This window comes from Muntiacus reevesi, chromosome 3, assembly GCF_963930625.1.
Source record: "Muntiacus reevesi chromosome 3, mMunRee1.1, whole genome shotgun sequence".
NCBI classification, from domain to species: Eukaryota; Metazoa; Chordata; class Mammalia; order Artiodactyla; family Cervidae; genus Muntiacus; species Muntiacus reevesi.
The window spans coordinates 18457304-18475271 of NC_089251.1; the positions used below are offsets into that span (position 1 = coordinate 18457304).

General features: G+C 40.7%; 1 protein-coding gene across 1 annotated transcript in view; it reads left to right on the forward strand.

The window, feature by feature from the left end:
• Positions 1–3311: 3311 nt before the first annotated feature.
• TAF1B (TATA-box binding protein associated factor, RNA polymerase I subunit B) overlaps positions 3312–17968 on the forward strand; it is a 51601-nt gene continuing 36944 nt past the window's right edge. The window contains exons 1-6 of the mRNA XM_065928580.1: positions 3312–3407; positions 5208–5306; positions 8550–8637; positions 10738–10835; positions 12576–12671; positions 14825–14978. Coding sequence (XP_065784652.1) covers positions 3390–3407; positions 5208–5306; positions 8550–8637; positions 10738–10835; positions 12576–12671; positions 14825–14978 — 553 coding nt within the window. The 5' untranslated portion in view covers positions 3312–3389. The remainder of the gene's footprint in view (positions 3408–5207; positions 5307–8549; positions 8638–10737; positions 10836–12575; positions 12672–14824; positions 14979–17968) is intronic.

Here is a 17968-nt window from a genome sequence, read left to right on the forward strand (position 1 = left end):
TCTTTACTCTCTGAGCCACTGGGGAAGCCCCACAATAGCCAGACTGATCTTTTAAACATGTCAGATTGTGTAAATCCTCCACCTGCTTTTACAGTTTCTCTAAACCCTTACAACTGGATTTTGCCCCCACCTCATTTTCTGCTCTCCCTTTAGTTCACCATTGCAGCCACTGGCTGACCTCCTTGCTCATCCTGAAATGAACTCAGGACTAGGGTCTGGTCCTCACTGTTCCCTCTGCTGGGAATGGTATTCCCAGCATGGTTCTTACTTCCTTGCCTCATAGGTCACCTTCTCAGTGAGAACTTTCTTGACCACTTCACTTATTTTTTTTTTAATTAACTTTTATTGGTATGGTTGCTTACAGTGTTGTGTTAGTTTCTATTGTACAGTGAAGTGAATCAGCTATAGATATCCCACATACGTGTATCCCATCCCCCTTCTTTTTGGATTTCCTTCCTATTTAGGTCACCAGAGAGCATTGAGTAAGGTTCCTTGATCTATACAGTAGGTTCTCATTAGTTATTATTTACACTTAGACTTAGAATCAATAGTGTATATATATGTCAACCCCAATCTCCCAATTTTCCCACCCCTCTTTGTCCCACCCCTTGGAGTTCATACTGTTGATTACTCCATTCATACTGTGGACCACTCCATTTAAAATTGAAAACACATTATGGCTCCCATTCTCCTTTACCTGTTTTATTTTTCCCTCCTTGGCTATCATGCCCATTTAATATACCATATATTTTCATTATTTATTTTTTCTTTCCCCACTAGATTATAATCTCTATAAAAGCAGGAATTTTTCTTTACTGGGCTCACTACTGAATCCCCAAGACCTAAAACAGCACCTGTTTAATGAAATGAATGTGTTCAATGAAGGGACAACAATAAAACTAATTCAATAACTATTTACCATTCGAGGATCCCTTGCAAGGGACTCATGGGTAGTAGCTAATTTTTATAAAGGAGGCACAGAAAAGCCATGATTAGAAACCCAGGTCTAATTCAACAATGTGTTCTTTTCTCCAGAACCCAGTACCTCTCCTGTGCTGTGAAAAGCCAGAAGGAGGTGGAGAGTCCAGAGGGTCCAAGCCATGGCACCCCTCACAGCCCACATACTTAAGAGTGGCCAGGAGAGATCAGTTGTCAGTTCAGTTCAGTTCAGTCACTCAGTCGTGTCCGACTCCCTTGTGAACCCATGGACTGCAGCACACCAGGCTTCCCTGTCCATCACCAGCTCCCGGAGCTTACTCAAACTCATGTCCATCGAGTTGGTGATGCCATCCAACCATCTCATCCTCTGTCATCCCCTTCTCCTTCTGCCTTCTATCTTTCCCAGCATCAGGGTCTTTTCAAATGAGTCAGTTCTCCACGTCAGGTAGCTAAAGTATTGGAGTTTCAGCTTCAACATCAGTCTTTCCAATAAATATTCGGACTGATTTCCTTTACATTGATTGGTTGGATCTCCTTGCAGTCCAAGGGACTCTCAAGAGTCTTCTCCAACACCACAGTTCAAAAGCATCAATTCTTTGGTGCTCAGCTTTCTTTATGGTCCAACTCTCACATCCATACATGACTACCAGAAAAACTATAGCTTTGATGGGAGGGACCTTTGTTGGCAAAGTAATGTCTCTGCTTTTTCATATGCTGTCTAGATTGGTCAAAGCTTTTCTTCCAAGGAGCAAGTAGCTTTTAATTTCAAGGCTGCAGTCACCATCTGCAGTGATTTTAGAGACCCCCCAAAATAAAGTCTCTCTCTGTTTCCATTGTTTCCCCATCTATTTGCCATGAAGTGATTGAACTGGATGCCATGATCCTAGTTTTCTGAATGCTGAGTTTTAAGTCAACTTTTTCACTCTCCTCTTCTACTTTCATCAAGCAGCTCTTTAGTTCTTCTTCACTTTCTGCCATAAGGGTGGTATCATCTGCATATCTGAGGTTATTGATATTTCTCCCGGCAATCTTGATTCCTGCTTGTGTTTCTTCCTGCCCGGCATTTTGTATGATGTACTCTGAACATAAGTTAAATAAGCAGAGTGACAATATACAGCCTTGACATATATTCCTTTCCCAATTTGGAACCAGTTTGTTGTTCCATGTCCAGTTCTAACTGTTGCTTCTTGAGGTGCATACAGATTTCTCAGGAAGCAGGTCAGTTGGTCTGGTACTCTCATCTCTTTAAGAATTTTCCAGTTTGTTGTGATCCACACAGTCAAAAGCTTTGGCATAGTCAATAAAGCAGAAATAGATGTTTTTCTGGAACTCTCTTACTTTTTCAATGATCCAGCAGATGTTGGCAATTTGATCTCTGGTTCCTCTGCCTTTTCTAAAACCAGTTTGAACATCTGGAATTTCATGGTTCACGTATTGCTGAAGCCTGGCTTGGAGAATTTTGAGCATTACTTTGCTAGTGTGTGAGATGAGTGCAATTGTGCAGTAGTTTGAACATTCTTTGGCATTGCCTTTCTTAGGGATTGTAATGAAAAACTGACCTTTTCCAGTCCTGTGGCCACTGCTGAGTTTTCCAAACTTGCTGGCATATTGAGTGCAGCACTTTCGCAGTGTCATCATTTAGGATTTGAAATAGCTCAACTGGAATTCCATCACCTCCACTAGCTTTGTTTGTAGTGATGCTTCCTAAGGCCCACTTGACTTCACATTCCAGGATGTCTGGCTCTAGGTGAGTGATCACACCATCGTGATTATCTGGGTCATGAAGATCTCTTTTGTATAGTTCTTCTGTGTATTCTTGCCACCTCTTCTTAATATCTTCTGCTTCTGTTAGCTCCATACTATTTCTGTCCTTTATTGTGTCCATCTTTGCATGAAATGTTCCCTTGGTATCTCTAATTTTCTTGAAGAGATCTTTAGTCTTTCCCATTCTATTGTTTTCCTGTATTTGTTTGCACTGACCACTGAGGAAGGCTTTCTTACGTCTCCTTGCTATTCTTCTGAACTCTGCATTCAGCTTTCCTTTTCTCCTTTGCCTTTAGCTTCTCTTTTCTGTGTTATTTGTAAGGAAGGTCTCCTCAGACAACCGTTTCGCCTTTATGGATTTCTTTTCATTTTTTGCATTTCCCACCAGCTGTCGGAACAGACTGAATCCGCTCAGTAGTAGGCACCGCCCACTTTTTTTTTTTTTTTTTTTTTTTTACTGATTAGTTTCGGTTCCTAGCGTAGGAACGGGATGATTTCTGGGAGGGATGCCGGATTAGCGGAGCTTCCTCCCACCGCTCGCGGAGGCTTCCCCGAGGCTGTAGGAGACGGAAATCCAGAGTCAAGAGTCTGGGTTTCCGCCCGGAGGGCTCTTCCCGCCGCTCCCGGAAGCTGCGCTCGCTGCCCGGGTAACGGGTCCCGGCGGCTGAAGCGGCTGAGTTGCAGATATGGATCTGGAGGAGACGGTGAGAAGTCCGGCTGCCGCGCGACCAGGCGACGGGACGGGAGGGTCGTGAGGCTGAGGAGAAGGCGCCGGAGGACGCCAGCTGGCTGTGGAGGCGCTCTGGTCTCGAAGTGGGGCGGGTCAGAAAGGGATGGAGCTGGCGGGCCACGGGTACCCGCGTGGTGGGGGAGACAGGCTGGAGCTGCTGGCTGGTTGAGGTTGTGAGTGGAGACGGGGTGAGGTGTTGATCGAGAGGGGTGTGTTTTAGGGGGAGGATGAATTTGTAGGTTTTGTGAGGTGGCCGCCCTCGTGGCTCACCTCCTCTAGACTGGACCGCCCGCAGGTTCCCTTTGATGTTGGAGGTTGGGCGAGGGAGGCCGGGGACTGGAACCAGAATGCCCCCCAAGTAACCCCTGTAACCCCAAGTAACGTCACATCTCCCAGCACCTAGTCTTTGGGAATCCTCGTCTCGGCCTTGCATAGGGAGGGCCAAATTAGGGTGTGAGGGCACGACCAAGATTTCACTAGTTACCAGTATGGAAGAAGTGAAGTCAAGTCGCTCAGTCTTGTCCGAGTCTTTGCGACCCCATGGACTGTAGCCCACCAGGCTCCTCCATCCATGGGATTCTCCTGGCAAGAGTACTGGAGTGGGTTGCCATTGTCCTGCTTTTGAAATCAATTGACTGTGCGTTTTGCCAGTCTTTGATGAGAATCCCTTGAACTGCACGGAGATCCAATCAGTCCATCCTAATGGAAATCAGTCCTGAATATTCACTGGGAGGACTGATGCTGAAGCTGAAACTCCAGTACATTGGCCACCTGATGCAAAGAACTGACTCATTTGAAAAGACCCTGATGCTGGGAAAGATCCAAGGCTGGAGGAGAAGTGGAGGACAGAGGATGAGATGGTTGGATGGCATCACCAACTCAATGGACATGAGTTTGAGTAAACTCCAAGAGTTGGTGATGGACAGGGAGGCCTGGCATGCTGCAGTCCATGGGATCACAAAGTCAGACATGACTGAGCGACTGAACTGAACTGAACTGATGGTGTTAGAGGAATATTGGGTAATTAGATAAATGATAATATGATTTCACACACCAAAGAGCTGAGAATTGATTATTCAGTACCAGTCTATGTATGTACAGAAGCGTCATGGTGATAGAAGGCTTTTCTCATTGTAGGTGCTCAATAAATGTCTCTTGGATGATGGTTAACGGTGTGTAGATGCTGGGTTAATGAAATGAACAACTAGAACTCACCATGAGCCTGTAGAGTTATGAGTAGGGATCTTGTCTGTTTTGCTCAACGTCACATCTCCAGCACCTAGTTAAGTGTCTAGAGCATACGTAGTAGGTACTCCTTGGATTGCTGAATGAGCAAATGGAAACTTGAAACAACCCTAATAAAACTCTGGTTCCTTTGTGGTGGGTTATGTGTTCTTAGTGTCCTGGAGGAAGTTCCAAATGGTATGCTGTTTCTTTTAAGTCTTCTCTATACTTAAATCTCATCATCTTTTTTCCTCACAGCATTTTCAAGTTTTATTTACTCATCTTCCCCCACCCCCCACTTTATCCCTACCATCTTTTTTCTTCCCCTTCCTACACACTGTGTGTTTTAGAAACATTTAATAGTTTAATTCCATTTCAAACTGCTCAGACTGAACTGCTATTCTCCTTGTTTGTAGATAGTAGTCTCTTTGGTATGTTTTCTATTTTCAGTGTTTCTTTACTGATAGAGTAGAATTGCAGGGAAGCCTGTACGTAGACCTGCAGGATTTAGGTGCAGTGTGTTAAATGTGATGTTCCTTTTCTCCCACAGAGAGAGTTGAGAGAGCGCTGTTCTCAGTGTGCTGCTGTTTCTTGGGGTCTTACTGATGAAGGCAAATATTATTGCACTTCTTGCCACAATGTTACAGAGGTAAGTAACAGGTCTCATTTATGAATTTGCTTGTGCTTTAAAAATTGCAATTTCAGCCTAATATATGGCATAGTACCCCCCCATTGCCAAATTGATCTATTTTTATTACTAAGCAGCGCCCAAATACCAAGAATATAAGTCGTCCTCAAGTACTGACACAAGGGTTAAAGACTTCGTGAATTAGATTTAGGATGAACTTCTGAAACTATCTTGGGCCATGAATATAAGTGTTTTCCTGGTTCAGACTGTATGGTATATTTGTAAGGGGAAATAATTAACTTGCCCTTGGAAGATGATACATTTCTTTTCTTTAGTTAATACTTACTTAAGAGTTTTTAATGTGCCATGATAGCATGGAGGTTTAGAAGATAGAATGTTGGAGGACTATTGGGAGTACTGGAAATATACATTGTTATCGTTATGTCTCTGCACAGTGCCTTGCACATTATGAGTATTTTCATATCCATTCATTCATTTCCTCCTCTTAACAATGTGTGAGATGCACTATTATGCCTGTGTACTGGTAGGGCAAGTGGGCCTCATCAGGTGAATGAGTTTGCCAAAGTCTCATGGCTAGAAAGTGTTGAGGCAGGATTTGAACCTGAGGCTTCTGACTCATGTTCATTTTATACCACCACACCTGCCTCTTAGGACAGAGGCTGACATCCTGTCCTGTGGGTCCTTGGTAAACGAGACTGCATTCACACAGGGAGTGCGAGGTCCTCTTCTGGTTGCCACCACCCTCAGGACAGGACAACATAACCAAAATAATCAGAGTATGGACAGCCTGCTGTTGAGTGGGCTAAACACACCAGGACTTTTCTCTCCGGAAGAGGATTTGCTCAAAGTCTACAGAGCCAGGAAGAGCAGATATATTTATTACCTTTGCCCTGTAGTCCTCTGGGATTTTTGAGAAAAGTGATTAACTTAGCTTGCAACTATCATTGAGACAGTCATTGTTCTTCATTCTGCTTCCCATTTGGTCACCCACAGCATTCATAAGATATGAACTCACTCAATGAAATTGTTGGGGTGATGATATGTTAATTACCTCGTTTGTGGTGATGGTTTCATGGATATACATGCACACACATCAGATCATACACTTTAAATATGCTCAGTTTGGTCCTTTGCTTTGATGTTTGTTGAGGCATTAACAGTTTTTGGTTTTGTACCAGCAGTGCAAATGTAAACACGATGAAGCAAGATGTCTGTAATGGACTGTCATTAGCAGATGAAGACAGCATATACTTGTTTTGGAGAAATTAAACTATTAATATATTAACTAATTGCTTTCTTTTATTTGTCTTTGATAGTATTTCTATTTATTTCTGTCTGACAAAATCTGCTGCAGTCAGTTTTTAACTTGAAAGATCCTAATACCAGTATTTCGACATTTGAAAGATACCAACTTTGTATGGAATAACCTGTCAAGAGGGGAGCGTTCTGGATGGTGGGCACCATCTTCCTACAGGCCCAGAACCTATCTCAGCGCCTCCCGTGTGATAGACAGAGCTGTGTGTTACACAACCTCAGTGGTTCTCTTGGCTTTATGGCACGTTCTTCAGATAGAAAAGGATGTGACTGGTGTGGACTTGGCGTGCCAATGTTTAAATCCACCTGGTGGGAAATGGCTGATGAGCTGTGGTTACACCTACAGAGTGGAGGTTGCGGTATAGCTTTCTGTGTTTTTCTGCTCCTTTCATTGCCCCTCTACTTACTCTTGTATGTAATTTTCATTTTCTAGATACCCATCATCTGAAGGAAGGCCTTCTGAATTGATAAAGGAATTAGAATGTTATCTTGATTGATTTCATACAGGAAAAATATTTTGAGGTCTTAAATCTGGTCTATGTATAGACATTCTTGCAAGTATTTTGTGGATATTTAATAAAGGTGTGAGTTAAGATCGTGTGAGTTTAACAGATTTATATGATCCTAAGAGCAGATTTGCTGTAGAAAATGTAGAAATGATGAAGGTGAAAGCTGCAATCACCAGTGAGCTCAACGTACATTTCAGTAGCTTCCCTTTAGTCTTTTATATGAGAGACTGCCTGTATATGAAAGGGGCAAGGGGGTGTGGGTGAGTACCACCAATCTTGTGTGAATGCGTTAATTAACTGTATAAACAGTCCACAGTATAACCATTCTCTAATTAGTTACAGCTTCATTCTGGGTATTTAGCTTTTTTTAGCTTTTAGTTATTTCGCATTTTGTCTAATTCTTGTTTTAAACCATCCCCCACCATCCCTCCCCCACCCCCACCCCCACTCTTTATAGGTTTTACCTGTTTTTGTTGGGTAATTGCTTTGTTGTGTGTTCTGAAATGTCTTACGTTCTCAATGTGGCCAACCTCATCCACCAGAATGGCTTTGAATGTGATTTCTGTGGAATACAGAGAGAATGTATTCCAAAAATCCTGTTGTTAGAGGCATTTCTTTTATTCTTAATGAAAGTTGAAGATAAATTTCATTCCAAATCTCTAGCTTTAGACAAATACATAGGTAGTGTACGCTGTTGGATAAAAATCTTCACCTTTCCCCCATCACGTAGGGCTGATGCTTTTATTAATATATTTTGGTTGTGAGAGAACCAGAATCTTAGGTCCCAGCCCTTGAGAGCACTTGGAATTGAATACTTTGGGGTAAACTGTACTCAGCAATAAGTCATTCTAAAATTCTATCAGTCTGATTAAGAATGAAAGTAGTACTTTTATAATTTCATAAAGCTGTTTTAGAGTATGATTCAAACACGTAGAAAAGTCGGATGAAACTAATCTGTGTGTAGCTTAGGCATTGCTGACTACAATAAATACAGACATTATTTTAGTTTCAAAGTGGTTTGGGGTGGAGAAAAAAGGGTGAATAAATTTGACTTTAGGATTGGTGTCAAACAGTTAAAAGCTGATTGAAAATAAAAGGTTATTCATTTGACAGTCATTTATTTAGTATGTTTAAAACTGTTGAAAATAAAAGGTTATTCATTTGACAGTCATTTATTTAGTATGTTTAAAACTGTTCTCCGCACAGTTTTAGGTACTAAGAAGTTTTGAATCAGAAAACAATATAAAGGCTAACCAGAGTGTTACACTTTATCTATTTTCCCAAAATGCTACCGTCATTGGTCCTGGCATCCACAGTCTGGTTCATTATACACCCCAAAGTATGCTTGGAAATATAGTCAAGGACATGTGAAACTAGCTTTGTATGGTCTTTTTTAATGGTCTGCTTCTGTTTCCTGCAGAGATCTAGGGAAGTTATAGACACTGGGGCTATTCCTAATACTAAAATACAAGCCATCAACCGGGGGCTTAAAAGAAAACGAAAACTTGGTAAGCTCTTTCTTCATATGTGCTTAGTATTTTTCAATGATATTTTCATTTTCATAATTTGGGTGTGTGCAATTGGAATTTTAAATAGATTCTAACGAAGCTGCCAGAATTTTAAGCCAAAATAGAGTTAAAGTCGATAATTATTTTTGGTAAAATTGGAAACAACTTCTTAAAGCATACCCATTTTTTATTCTGTTTATTGTAGATGATTTGATTTTTTAGTGGTACAACTACTATGCAAAAGATAATAATAGTCAAAGGAGCGTATTTCTTTGTATCTGTTGGCATATGTTTCTCTATTCTGTATCTGTAATCTCTCATGATTTTCTGTGCTTTTAAAGAAAATTGCTTCTTTTCTGACATGTTTCAGATATGGAGTTGTCAGGTTAGGCAAGTTAAATATGATACTCAGCTTTCAGAAATCCATTTCTCACAGTGATTTTGAACACACCCTTTTATAATAGGGAAAGTTAATTTCCTTTAAAATAACCTCAGCATGGGTGTGCTTTGAAAGGCAATCTATTTCATTAATCCAGGGAGTACATATAATTAACCATTATTGAGAAGAATCTGAGGTGAAGTTTAGTTGATGCTTTTTATTTCTGTGACTGATTGCCTAGAGCCAAATGCTCAGGTTTGAAATTAGACTAATGATAATGGCGGACTCTTCTACTTGAGGTAGCTTTAAGGATACACACATGAAATATATAATATGTATAAATGTTGGTGAAATAACTGCATGAAATACATTCCTGATCTTAGATAAATAACAGAGAATGCCTAGATGCCAATTCATGTTCCTGTTTAAACTTTAGTAGTGACTATTTTTATTAGGCTAAAACCTGATTAACCTTAATTAAATTTAATTAGAGTAAAACCTGATTAATTTGGACTTGGCATCTAGGTAGTAAAAATTGTATAGTTTAAGCTTAAATTGCTGAAAGAACAACAGGTGTTTCAAATTAAATGTTGAGAGTCTTATATTCAACTGCTTTGTCCTTAATTTCTTCATGTGTAAAGTAAGACGGTAATACCATTTATTATAGAGAGTAGGAACCCAGGCTTAGAATTTAAGATACGACTTTAGTTTGTCAGAACAGGGTGCAGGAAGGAGAGAGCACACATGGCTGGCTATAGAGTGGGGAGTTTGAACTCCCTCACCTTTGGAATGCGTCAGAATTGCAGGCTTCTTATTTTACTCTTGTACAAACTAAGACCCTTTCCAGAAAGTGAGTTAGTCAGCAGAGGTGGGGAGACCTTGTGACAGACCCTGAGGTTCGGGAGGGGCACAGGAATCCTCTGACTTTTGCAGCGGAGAGGGCATCTCGGAGTCCTAGCAGCAGACTTCAGAAGCATATTTTTTCAAAGAGTTGCAGTATTTGTCAATCTGGGAGGGGTAAAACATAAGAGTCTTAATAGATTTGAGCATTTTCTTTTAACTGGTAGTTTTATTTAAACATGTAGCTTTGTCCGTTCCTTCAAAATCTCTTAAGACTGTTTTGAGGTTGCAAGAAAATAACCTATTAATACTTAAAATACGTGGTGACTGGACCGAGTTCAATAAATCTTAGTTTCCTTGCTTTCAGTTTCACACTCTTACCTAGAACCATCTTGATGAAAGGAGAAAGCCGTTGAGCAGTTCGTTTTCTTTGTGTGTTCTTGTTGTACACCATTTCCAGCAATCTTGGAACTTCCCCTCTTTGCTCTAGTTCATTCATTCTCCAAATATTCATTGTTCCCTTTCTGTGTGAGGCGGAATAGAGGAGTCGGAGGGGAAACAGTGGCTGAGTGTTGAGTATCCTTTCATTTAGGTTTCTGCTGGGCATTGTTCAGTACTTTTATAAAACTTGTTTTCTTTTTTTAATGTGGTGACTAACCATTTTTCTGCCCTTACATTGATATTTCAGAAAAATTAAATTTACTTTAGCATTTGTGTACAGATTTGCCAGACTGGAAGTGAGAGTATAAGAATGGAAGCTCTACTCAGGGATATGAAAAAATTCCAGTTAAAGTGTGTGAAACACAATTGTAACTGTGCAGTAGCATTACATTTAGTAAGTAAGAAACTCAGATGTCTGAAATCTGTCATTTGTCATTTAGAGAAAGGCTGGGATTGGTATGTGTGTGAAGGTTTTCAGCACATACTTTATCAACAAGCAGAAGCCTTACAGAGCCTTGGAGTAGGCCCAGAGTTAAAGGTAAGTCCATTTGAGTTCAGATGTTAACCTTTCATTTTGTTGTTTGAAGAACAGTAGACTTAGAGTGGAACTAAGAGTAGTAGGGTTATCAGTAATAGCATTTGGCTTATTAGAAAGAATCATTTTTCTGATGATTTTTCTTTAATCCTTTTGCAAGACCAGCAATCCCCAAAATGTGTAAATAAGCAGTACATCCAAAAGAAAGTAAGAAAGGTTTTAGTCTTCAGATAATTAGGAAACATTAGGTTAAAGTAAAATAAATAACTTTGTCCACTTATTAGTGCCTATTATGTGTTAATGTGCTTTTTAATTTCCTAGGGGATGCAATGTGCAATATTCACAATTTGAGAGTAAAATCCTCTGGTGTGTGGGGGGGATGGGATGGGGGAAGTAGCATCCATCAGGACTTCTAGAAAATGCACTTTGTGCAGTGATACATTAAATCAGTGGTTTTCAGACTTGAGTGTATATCAGAATCAACTTGGAAGGCTTGTTAAAACACAGATTGCTTGACCCCATTCCAGAGTTTCTGATGAGCAGGTCTGGAGTAGGGCCCAAGGATCTGCATTTCTAGTAAGTTTCCAGGTGATACTGATGCTACTGGAGTCAGCTTAGTTGGAGAGAAGTTTCCATGTGTATGTGGAATGAGTGAATAGGACGTCATATAGCACTATGCTCATAAATGAAAACGAGCAAAAAGCGAAGGAAGAAATATCAACTACTGAAGTCACCAATAAAAGATTGGTAAAGCAACCTTTGCTATTCAAAGCAATGAATGTCTGCAGCAGGCAGGCAGAGTGACCATAGGCCAGTGCGTAGCCCAAGTGGTGAGCCTTAACCTTGACAGGCATTGCTTAGGTAAGACTGCTGGTAGCCTGCAGGTTTGTGAATCTGGTTTTTCCTGGCAGAGGTATCGGATATATGAGTGTTTTTTAATAAATGGTTTCAGGTAGTTCCACCAAAGAGCTTCAGTAGGGTTTACACCTGTATAGCTTTCTGTTGATACCTACTTCATCAAGATTAATCCTGAAAACAGTTTCTCTGAAATTAACCAATAAGTATGACTGTTTATACCCGACCAGCTAAGTGGTGCAGGAATGGTGTGATGATAAGAACCCAGGCTCCAGAGTCAGAACTGACTCTAGGTCCTATTCATGGGTCATTTTGGCCATGTTACTCAGTGTCTTCAGTGGTGAAATATGAGCTAATAACTGTTTTGTAGGATTGTGTTAAAGCTTATGGATGCCTTGTGCCCAGTAGGTGATAAATAAATGGAAAAGCTGTTTTGTTTTGTTTTACTTTCACTTGGACAGAGGGTGGGAGGAGGACGGGGGTGTCAGTAGGTCACTAAATGCAATAGCAACTTTGCTCCTAACTAGAAGTGTAGTCACATGTAAGTGACTTTCTTTCTCTGGATCTTAATTTACTTAACTTGTAAAAAGAAGGGATTCAACTAGGTGATTTTAAGGAACTAGTTCCTTCCTTTCCTAAAATCTAAGATTAGGAAGACTATATTCAGTGCTTCTCATATACCTGATACTGAAATGATAATTCTTTCAAGGAAATTTAAGAAAGAAAGAAAGTAAGAAAGTAAGTAAGTAAGAAATTTAAGTAAATTCCATCTAATACATTTAGATGGAAACAGTATGTAAAGTACAAGAGAATAGAGGTTCTGTGATCTGGATGTGCCAGTATATTTTCATCATAACCTGAAGCATTCTTGTTTCTCTTTCACATTAGAATGAAGTTTTGCATAATTTTTGGAAGCGCTACCTTCAGAAGAGCAAGCAGGCATATTGTAAAAACCCAGTTTATACCAGCAGAAGGAAAAGTATGGTAAGTCACATGTCTGACAAGTGGGACCAAAAGACATATCTGGTGAGAGATAGAAATGAAAATGAGGTTCAACCTTACCTCAGTTATGGTTTTCAGAGGCGTTTCACTGAAGAGGTTTCATTTATAGTCCAGAAGGACAGGGTCAGTGATGTAGGCATTGAAATTAATTTTGACTTCTTATTTGACCAGTTGAAAAATAAAGAAATTTGTGGTTAAGTTTCTAAATAGAAGTTTAAAGGAGTTTCTACCCTTGTACTATTAAAAACTGTTTTGCAAATGTTATTCTTTTTGTTTGGAACACCTGCTTGCTTTACCTGGCATTTCAAGATTCAGCTAAGTTGTCATCTGGATGCTTCACCACCCCACCCCCATCCATCAAAGCAGTTATATTTTTAGCAGTTTGCTTTTCACTGCTTATTAAATGTGCCATGGATCATTTTGTTTGGAATAGGGGAGGATTCCACTGCTGGGAAATGCAGGTTTGATAAGCTTTGATGTGTTTTATGTGTGGTTCTTACTCTCGAGGACTGAGAAGGGATTCTGACTCTGTTTGACACACATTTGTTAAGAGCTTGAAACTTGGCCCAGTGTTTCCTTGTTTGGTTAGGGTCTCATAGGTTCCACTCGCAGAGTTTAGTGAAAGAAATGAGATGTTTAGAAATTGTAGGAATGAGAAGTTTAGAAATAGCAGGTAGAGCAGGAAAAACAATAGTTCAGTTTTATGCGTAAGTTTGAGACAGCTGTTGGACATCCAGGAGGAAATGTGGAGTCCTCAGATACACAAGTGTTCAGTTCAGGGGAGAGATCTGGACTAGAGATACAAATTTGTAAGTTGTCAACTCACACTATAATCAAATCTAAAATACCATTGTTTGTAAGATGCACCATTATTTTTAAATACCCCCAAGAAAAAAGAAAATGCCGCAAATTAAATTGTGCCATGACGCTGACTGTAAGATATTCCTGATTTCAGGGATGTTAAAATATAGAGATGGGGGAGTGCACATTAGAATAGAAAACAGTATACATAGTAGATGGTATTTAAAACTACAAGACTGATGACATCCCTGAGGAGCAAAGGCAGAGAAGAGGACCAAGAACTGAGCTCTGCATATTCACTGGAAGGACCCTGATGCTGGGAAAGATTGAGGGCAAAAGGAGAAGGGGGTGACAGGGTGAGGTGGTTGGGTGGCGTCAGTGACTCAACGGACATGAGTCTGAGCAAACTCCAGGAGATGGTAAAGGACTGGAAAACCTGGCGTGCTGCAGTCCTTGGGGTTGCAAAGAGTTGGACACAACTTAGCGACTGAACAACAGTGAGAGGTGGAAGCAAGTGCACAGAGGGAGACGTTGCTGTAGATGGGAGCAGGGAAGGGCACAGAGGCCGACGGAGGGCCGAGCGTGTGGTGTGGGAGTTTCCTTAGGATTGCTTCAGTTTTCTCAGTGATCTCCATGTATCAGCCAGCTTTATGGTTGCCTGGCCCCTCGTGGGCTCACCTGTCAGAGGGGATGTGCTTGACAGAAGAAACAAGCGTTATCCTGTCCCTGGTTTCTTTTTTCTGTCGCATTCTCTGTGAGTTCCTTTAATATGAGCTTTATCTCCTCACAGTGATATCCAGTTTCTGACCTACATGACTGAGAGCGTGGCTTTTTGACTGTGATCAGCTCCCCAAGGTCATGTCAGTTAATGAGGCCTTTAGGTAGCTAGCCAGCTGACCTTTCTAAGGGACACTCTGACCGCTTTTTCAGCGATACACTTGTGAAAAATTAAATCATGGTAAGAGATAATGTATGATTGTCAAGCCTCAGTGTGTCTGGAGTCATTATTGACACTTGATGTTTTTATTGGTGTTGATGCTAGAGCTATAGGAAAGGTGTTAGTTACAGAGAGAACTAGGCCTGTTGTGTCTGCATGTTTCTCTGCTCGTGCTTGTTTGGTGTCCTTGTCTGAGAAGCATGGCTAGGAGCTGCTGAGGAGCGAGCACGTGCAGAAGTCCGGCTCTCTTGGTCTCAGGGACCAGGCAGATGGCTGCAGATCTCTAGAGTGGCTCCTTCTCTGGTGTTTGTGATGATAAAGCATTGTTTACAGTTTGTGGAAATGAATTATGTTTTAATTCCTATATAATCATAATTTATATTCTTTTGTAAAACAGGTATTAGAAGATAATTCGAGCCATTCAGACTGGGAGAGTGAGCCTGAGCTGCTGAGTGACGTGAGTCGACTGTCTTTTGGTGAGAGTGGAGCAGAGTCGCAGCCTGATGTCCGCACTCCAAAGCCTTTCCCCATCATCAAAGCATCACACTCAGGTAAAGATGACAAACTAACACTCTGGCAATGCATCTTAGAAATAATGTAGTCCTGTCTCTTCATATTCCAAGGAAGGGAACTTGGCCTAGCAAGGAAGAATGATTTGTTGACTCGTGTGGCAAGGAGAAAGGTAGACTGAATGAAATATTAGGGCAGTTTTTAAAAAGGTACATTGTTTCCTCATGAGCTTTTAGGTATGATTTTTAAAGGGAACTAAATAGTGAGGCCTCCCAGGTGGCTTAGATGGTAAAGAATCTATCTGCAGAAGACCAGGGTTCGATCTCTGCTGGGTCGGGAAGATCCCTTGGAGAAGGGAATTTCTCCCTACTCCAGGAGCTGTTCTTGAGAATCCCTTGGACAGAGGAGCCTGGCGGGCTACAGTCCATGGGGTGTAAAGAATCAGACATGACTGAATGACTAACACTTTCACTTTTCAAGCAATAAGCAGATCCAAAAAGGAGGCTAGCTGGGGGTATAGCTCAGGGGTAGAGCATTTTCCTATTAAATGTAACTATTAAAACACTCATTATTGATGCAAAACATAAAATTCAGATATTCATGGGAATTCTCTGACAGTCCAGTGGTTAGAACTCGGCACTTCCACTACTGGGGCCCAGGTTTAATCCCTCGTTAGGGAACTAAGATCCTGTAAGCTGTGTAGCCTGGCCAAAAAAAACACAAACGGATGTTCATAAAGAAAATAAAATCACGAGTTATTGTACCACCCCAAAATAACCACTATCACTGTATTCTTCTACATTCTAGAAGGTTTTTTATTCATATATATATAGAGAGAGAGAAAGCACAAGTTTTGTTTTCCAAAAATGTGAACTACTTGATTCTTTAAATTATTTTGATCAAAATTCTACATGCATGACTTGTTACACAAATAAAAATGAATTGCAGTCGACTATCTCCCTCAAATGTCCCATTTCCCAGAGGCATTCATTTTCAACTCTTTTTTAAACGCTGTATTGCTGTATCACATGCTTCTGTTACTACATCTTGATTTCTTGTTTTGCACATGAACGATTAAATTCCCACTATGGACGACGAAGCCTTAGCTCTTTCACTCATCCCTCACTGTCCCTCCCTACCCCCTGTGACGTAGTTACCAGCACATAATTATGAATTTCTCTTTCTCTAGCTTTTCAATATAATTTTTTGCTTGGTCAATTTTTTGATGCTTAAATTGTAAATGTATATACATATTCATCAGAGCTGAGTCATATAGCTTACTATGATTACTTTTTCTGTATATGCTTTGGTTTCTCCAGAGTTGATAATTTGCTTAGTTTTCTATTTATTTATTACTAATCTGTAATCTAGGCTTCCCAGGTGGCTCAGTGGTAAGAATCTGCCCGCCAGTGCAGAAGACACGGATTTGATCCCTGGGTTGGGAAGATCCCCTTGAGAAGGAATGGCAATCCATTCCACTGTTGTGTCCTGGAGAACCCCATGGACAGAGGAGCCTGGTGGGCTACAGTCCATGGGGTCACAAAAGAGTCAAATACGACTTAGTGAAATTATGAATCTATAATCCATGAATCTATAATTTATTACTAATGTATCTCCACACTTCCCCTCAGTTCTGGCAATCTCTCAATTCCTTATTCTGTCAATTTCATGTTCGGTAATAGATCCTGGAACTTCTGAGCTGCTTTGATCTAGAATGATGTATCTCCAGACCTCTGTCTTGGGGATCTCTTTACCACCATCCCGAGAAGTCTGTCACCTCTCTGTGGTTAAATTTCTTATTTCTTTATCTCACTTCATTTTCTTTCTTGGTTCACGCCCTCAATTTGTGGAGCATCTTTTCTTATTTTGCTGAGGACATTAATGTTATTTCCCACTGATTTGAAGATTTGACGGTAAAGCGTCTTCCTACAATGAGGGAGACCTGGGTTCAATCCCTGGGTCAGGAAGATCTCCTGGAGAAGGAAATGGCAACCCACTCCAGTATTCTTGCCTGGAAAATCCCATGGACGGAGAAGCCTAGTAGGCTACAGTCTATGAGGTCACAAAGAGTCGGACATGACTGAGCGACTTCACTTTCTTTCTTTGCCTTTTTATACCAGAGGGTTTCTTCAAGTGCTTAGCAAGCCTTAGAAGGCTAGTCCTGTTTAAGAATGGAGATTGAAAAGTTGATTGAAAGCTTTCTACCCACAGTAAGTCTTGTCACTTCTGCTCTGGTTTATTTTCTTGGTGAACCTCCAGCATTGTCATCAGCTGACCAGATTTTCCAGAAACATCTCTGAGTCTTTTTTTTGGAGGGTGTAACCCCAACTGTCCTGGGAACTGGGTGGGAAGAAGGCCTCAGGGGAGGAGAGGGTCTCTGGAGGAGAAACTTGCAATTTTCGGGCAAGACTGAGGAGGAGCAGTCATTTGGCTGCATGGAGCTTGGAAAGGAGTCTGGGTGTATAGCTTCTTAATCAGGCTTCCAAACAGTCCTCCTCGTGTTGGTCCTACATCATGCACTTTCCAGGGCTACCTGGTTTAACCAATTCCTGAGCCTTCCTTAGAAGTCCCCAGGGAAAATTACATTGAATTCTGCCTTCCCTATTGCTGGCTGTGAATCCAGCTTTCTCCGCACTGCTAAGGCAATAATCACCTCTCCATTTGCTTTTCAGCTTTTAACATTTTATTGCTGTTGTCTCTTTTTCTACGTTATTTGTTCTTATATGTATATATTTTAAAAATTTCTTTCTAATTAAAGTGGGACAAACCAGAAACTAATGTGTGTTTTCAATCTGCCATCTTAACTAGAAGTTCCTACATGTTTTTATATATGTAATATATAGAGAAGTTTTTAAAATAATATTTTATAGAAATATGTGTCCTTGTATATTCTTTTAAAACCATAGTCTTCAGCCTTTAGCATCCATCAGAGGGATGGTAGGGATGGAGGGCTGCTGAGCTCAATAATTTGCATCTCTTACCGTGTTCTCAGGTGATGCTAATATACCTGGTCCAACAACTGTACTTGGAG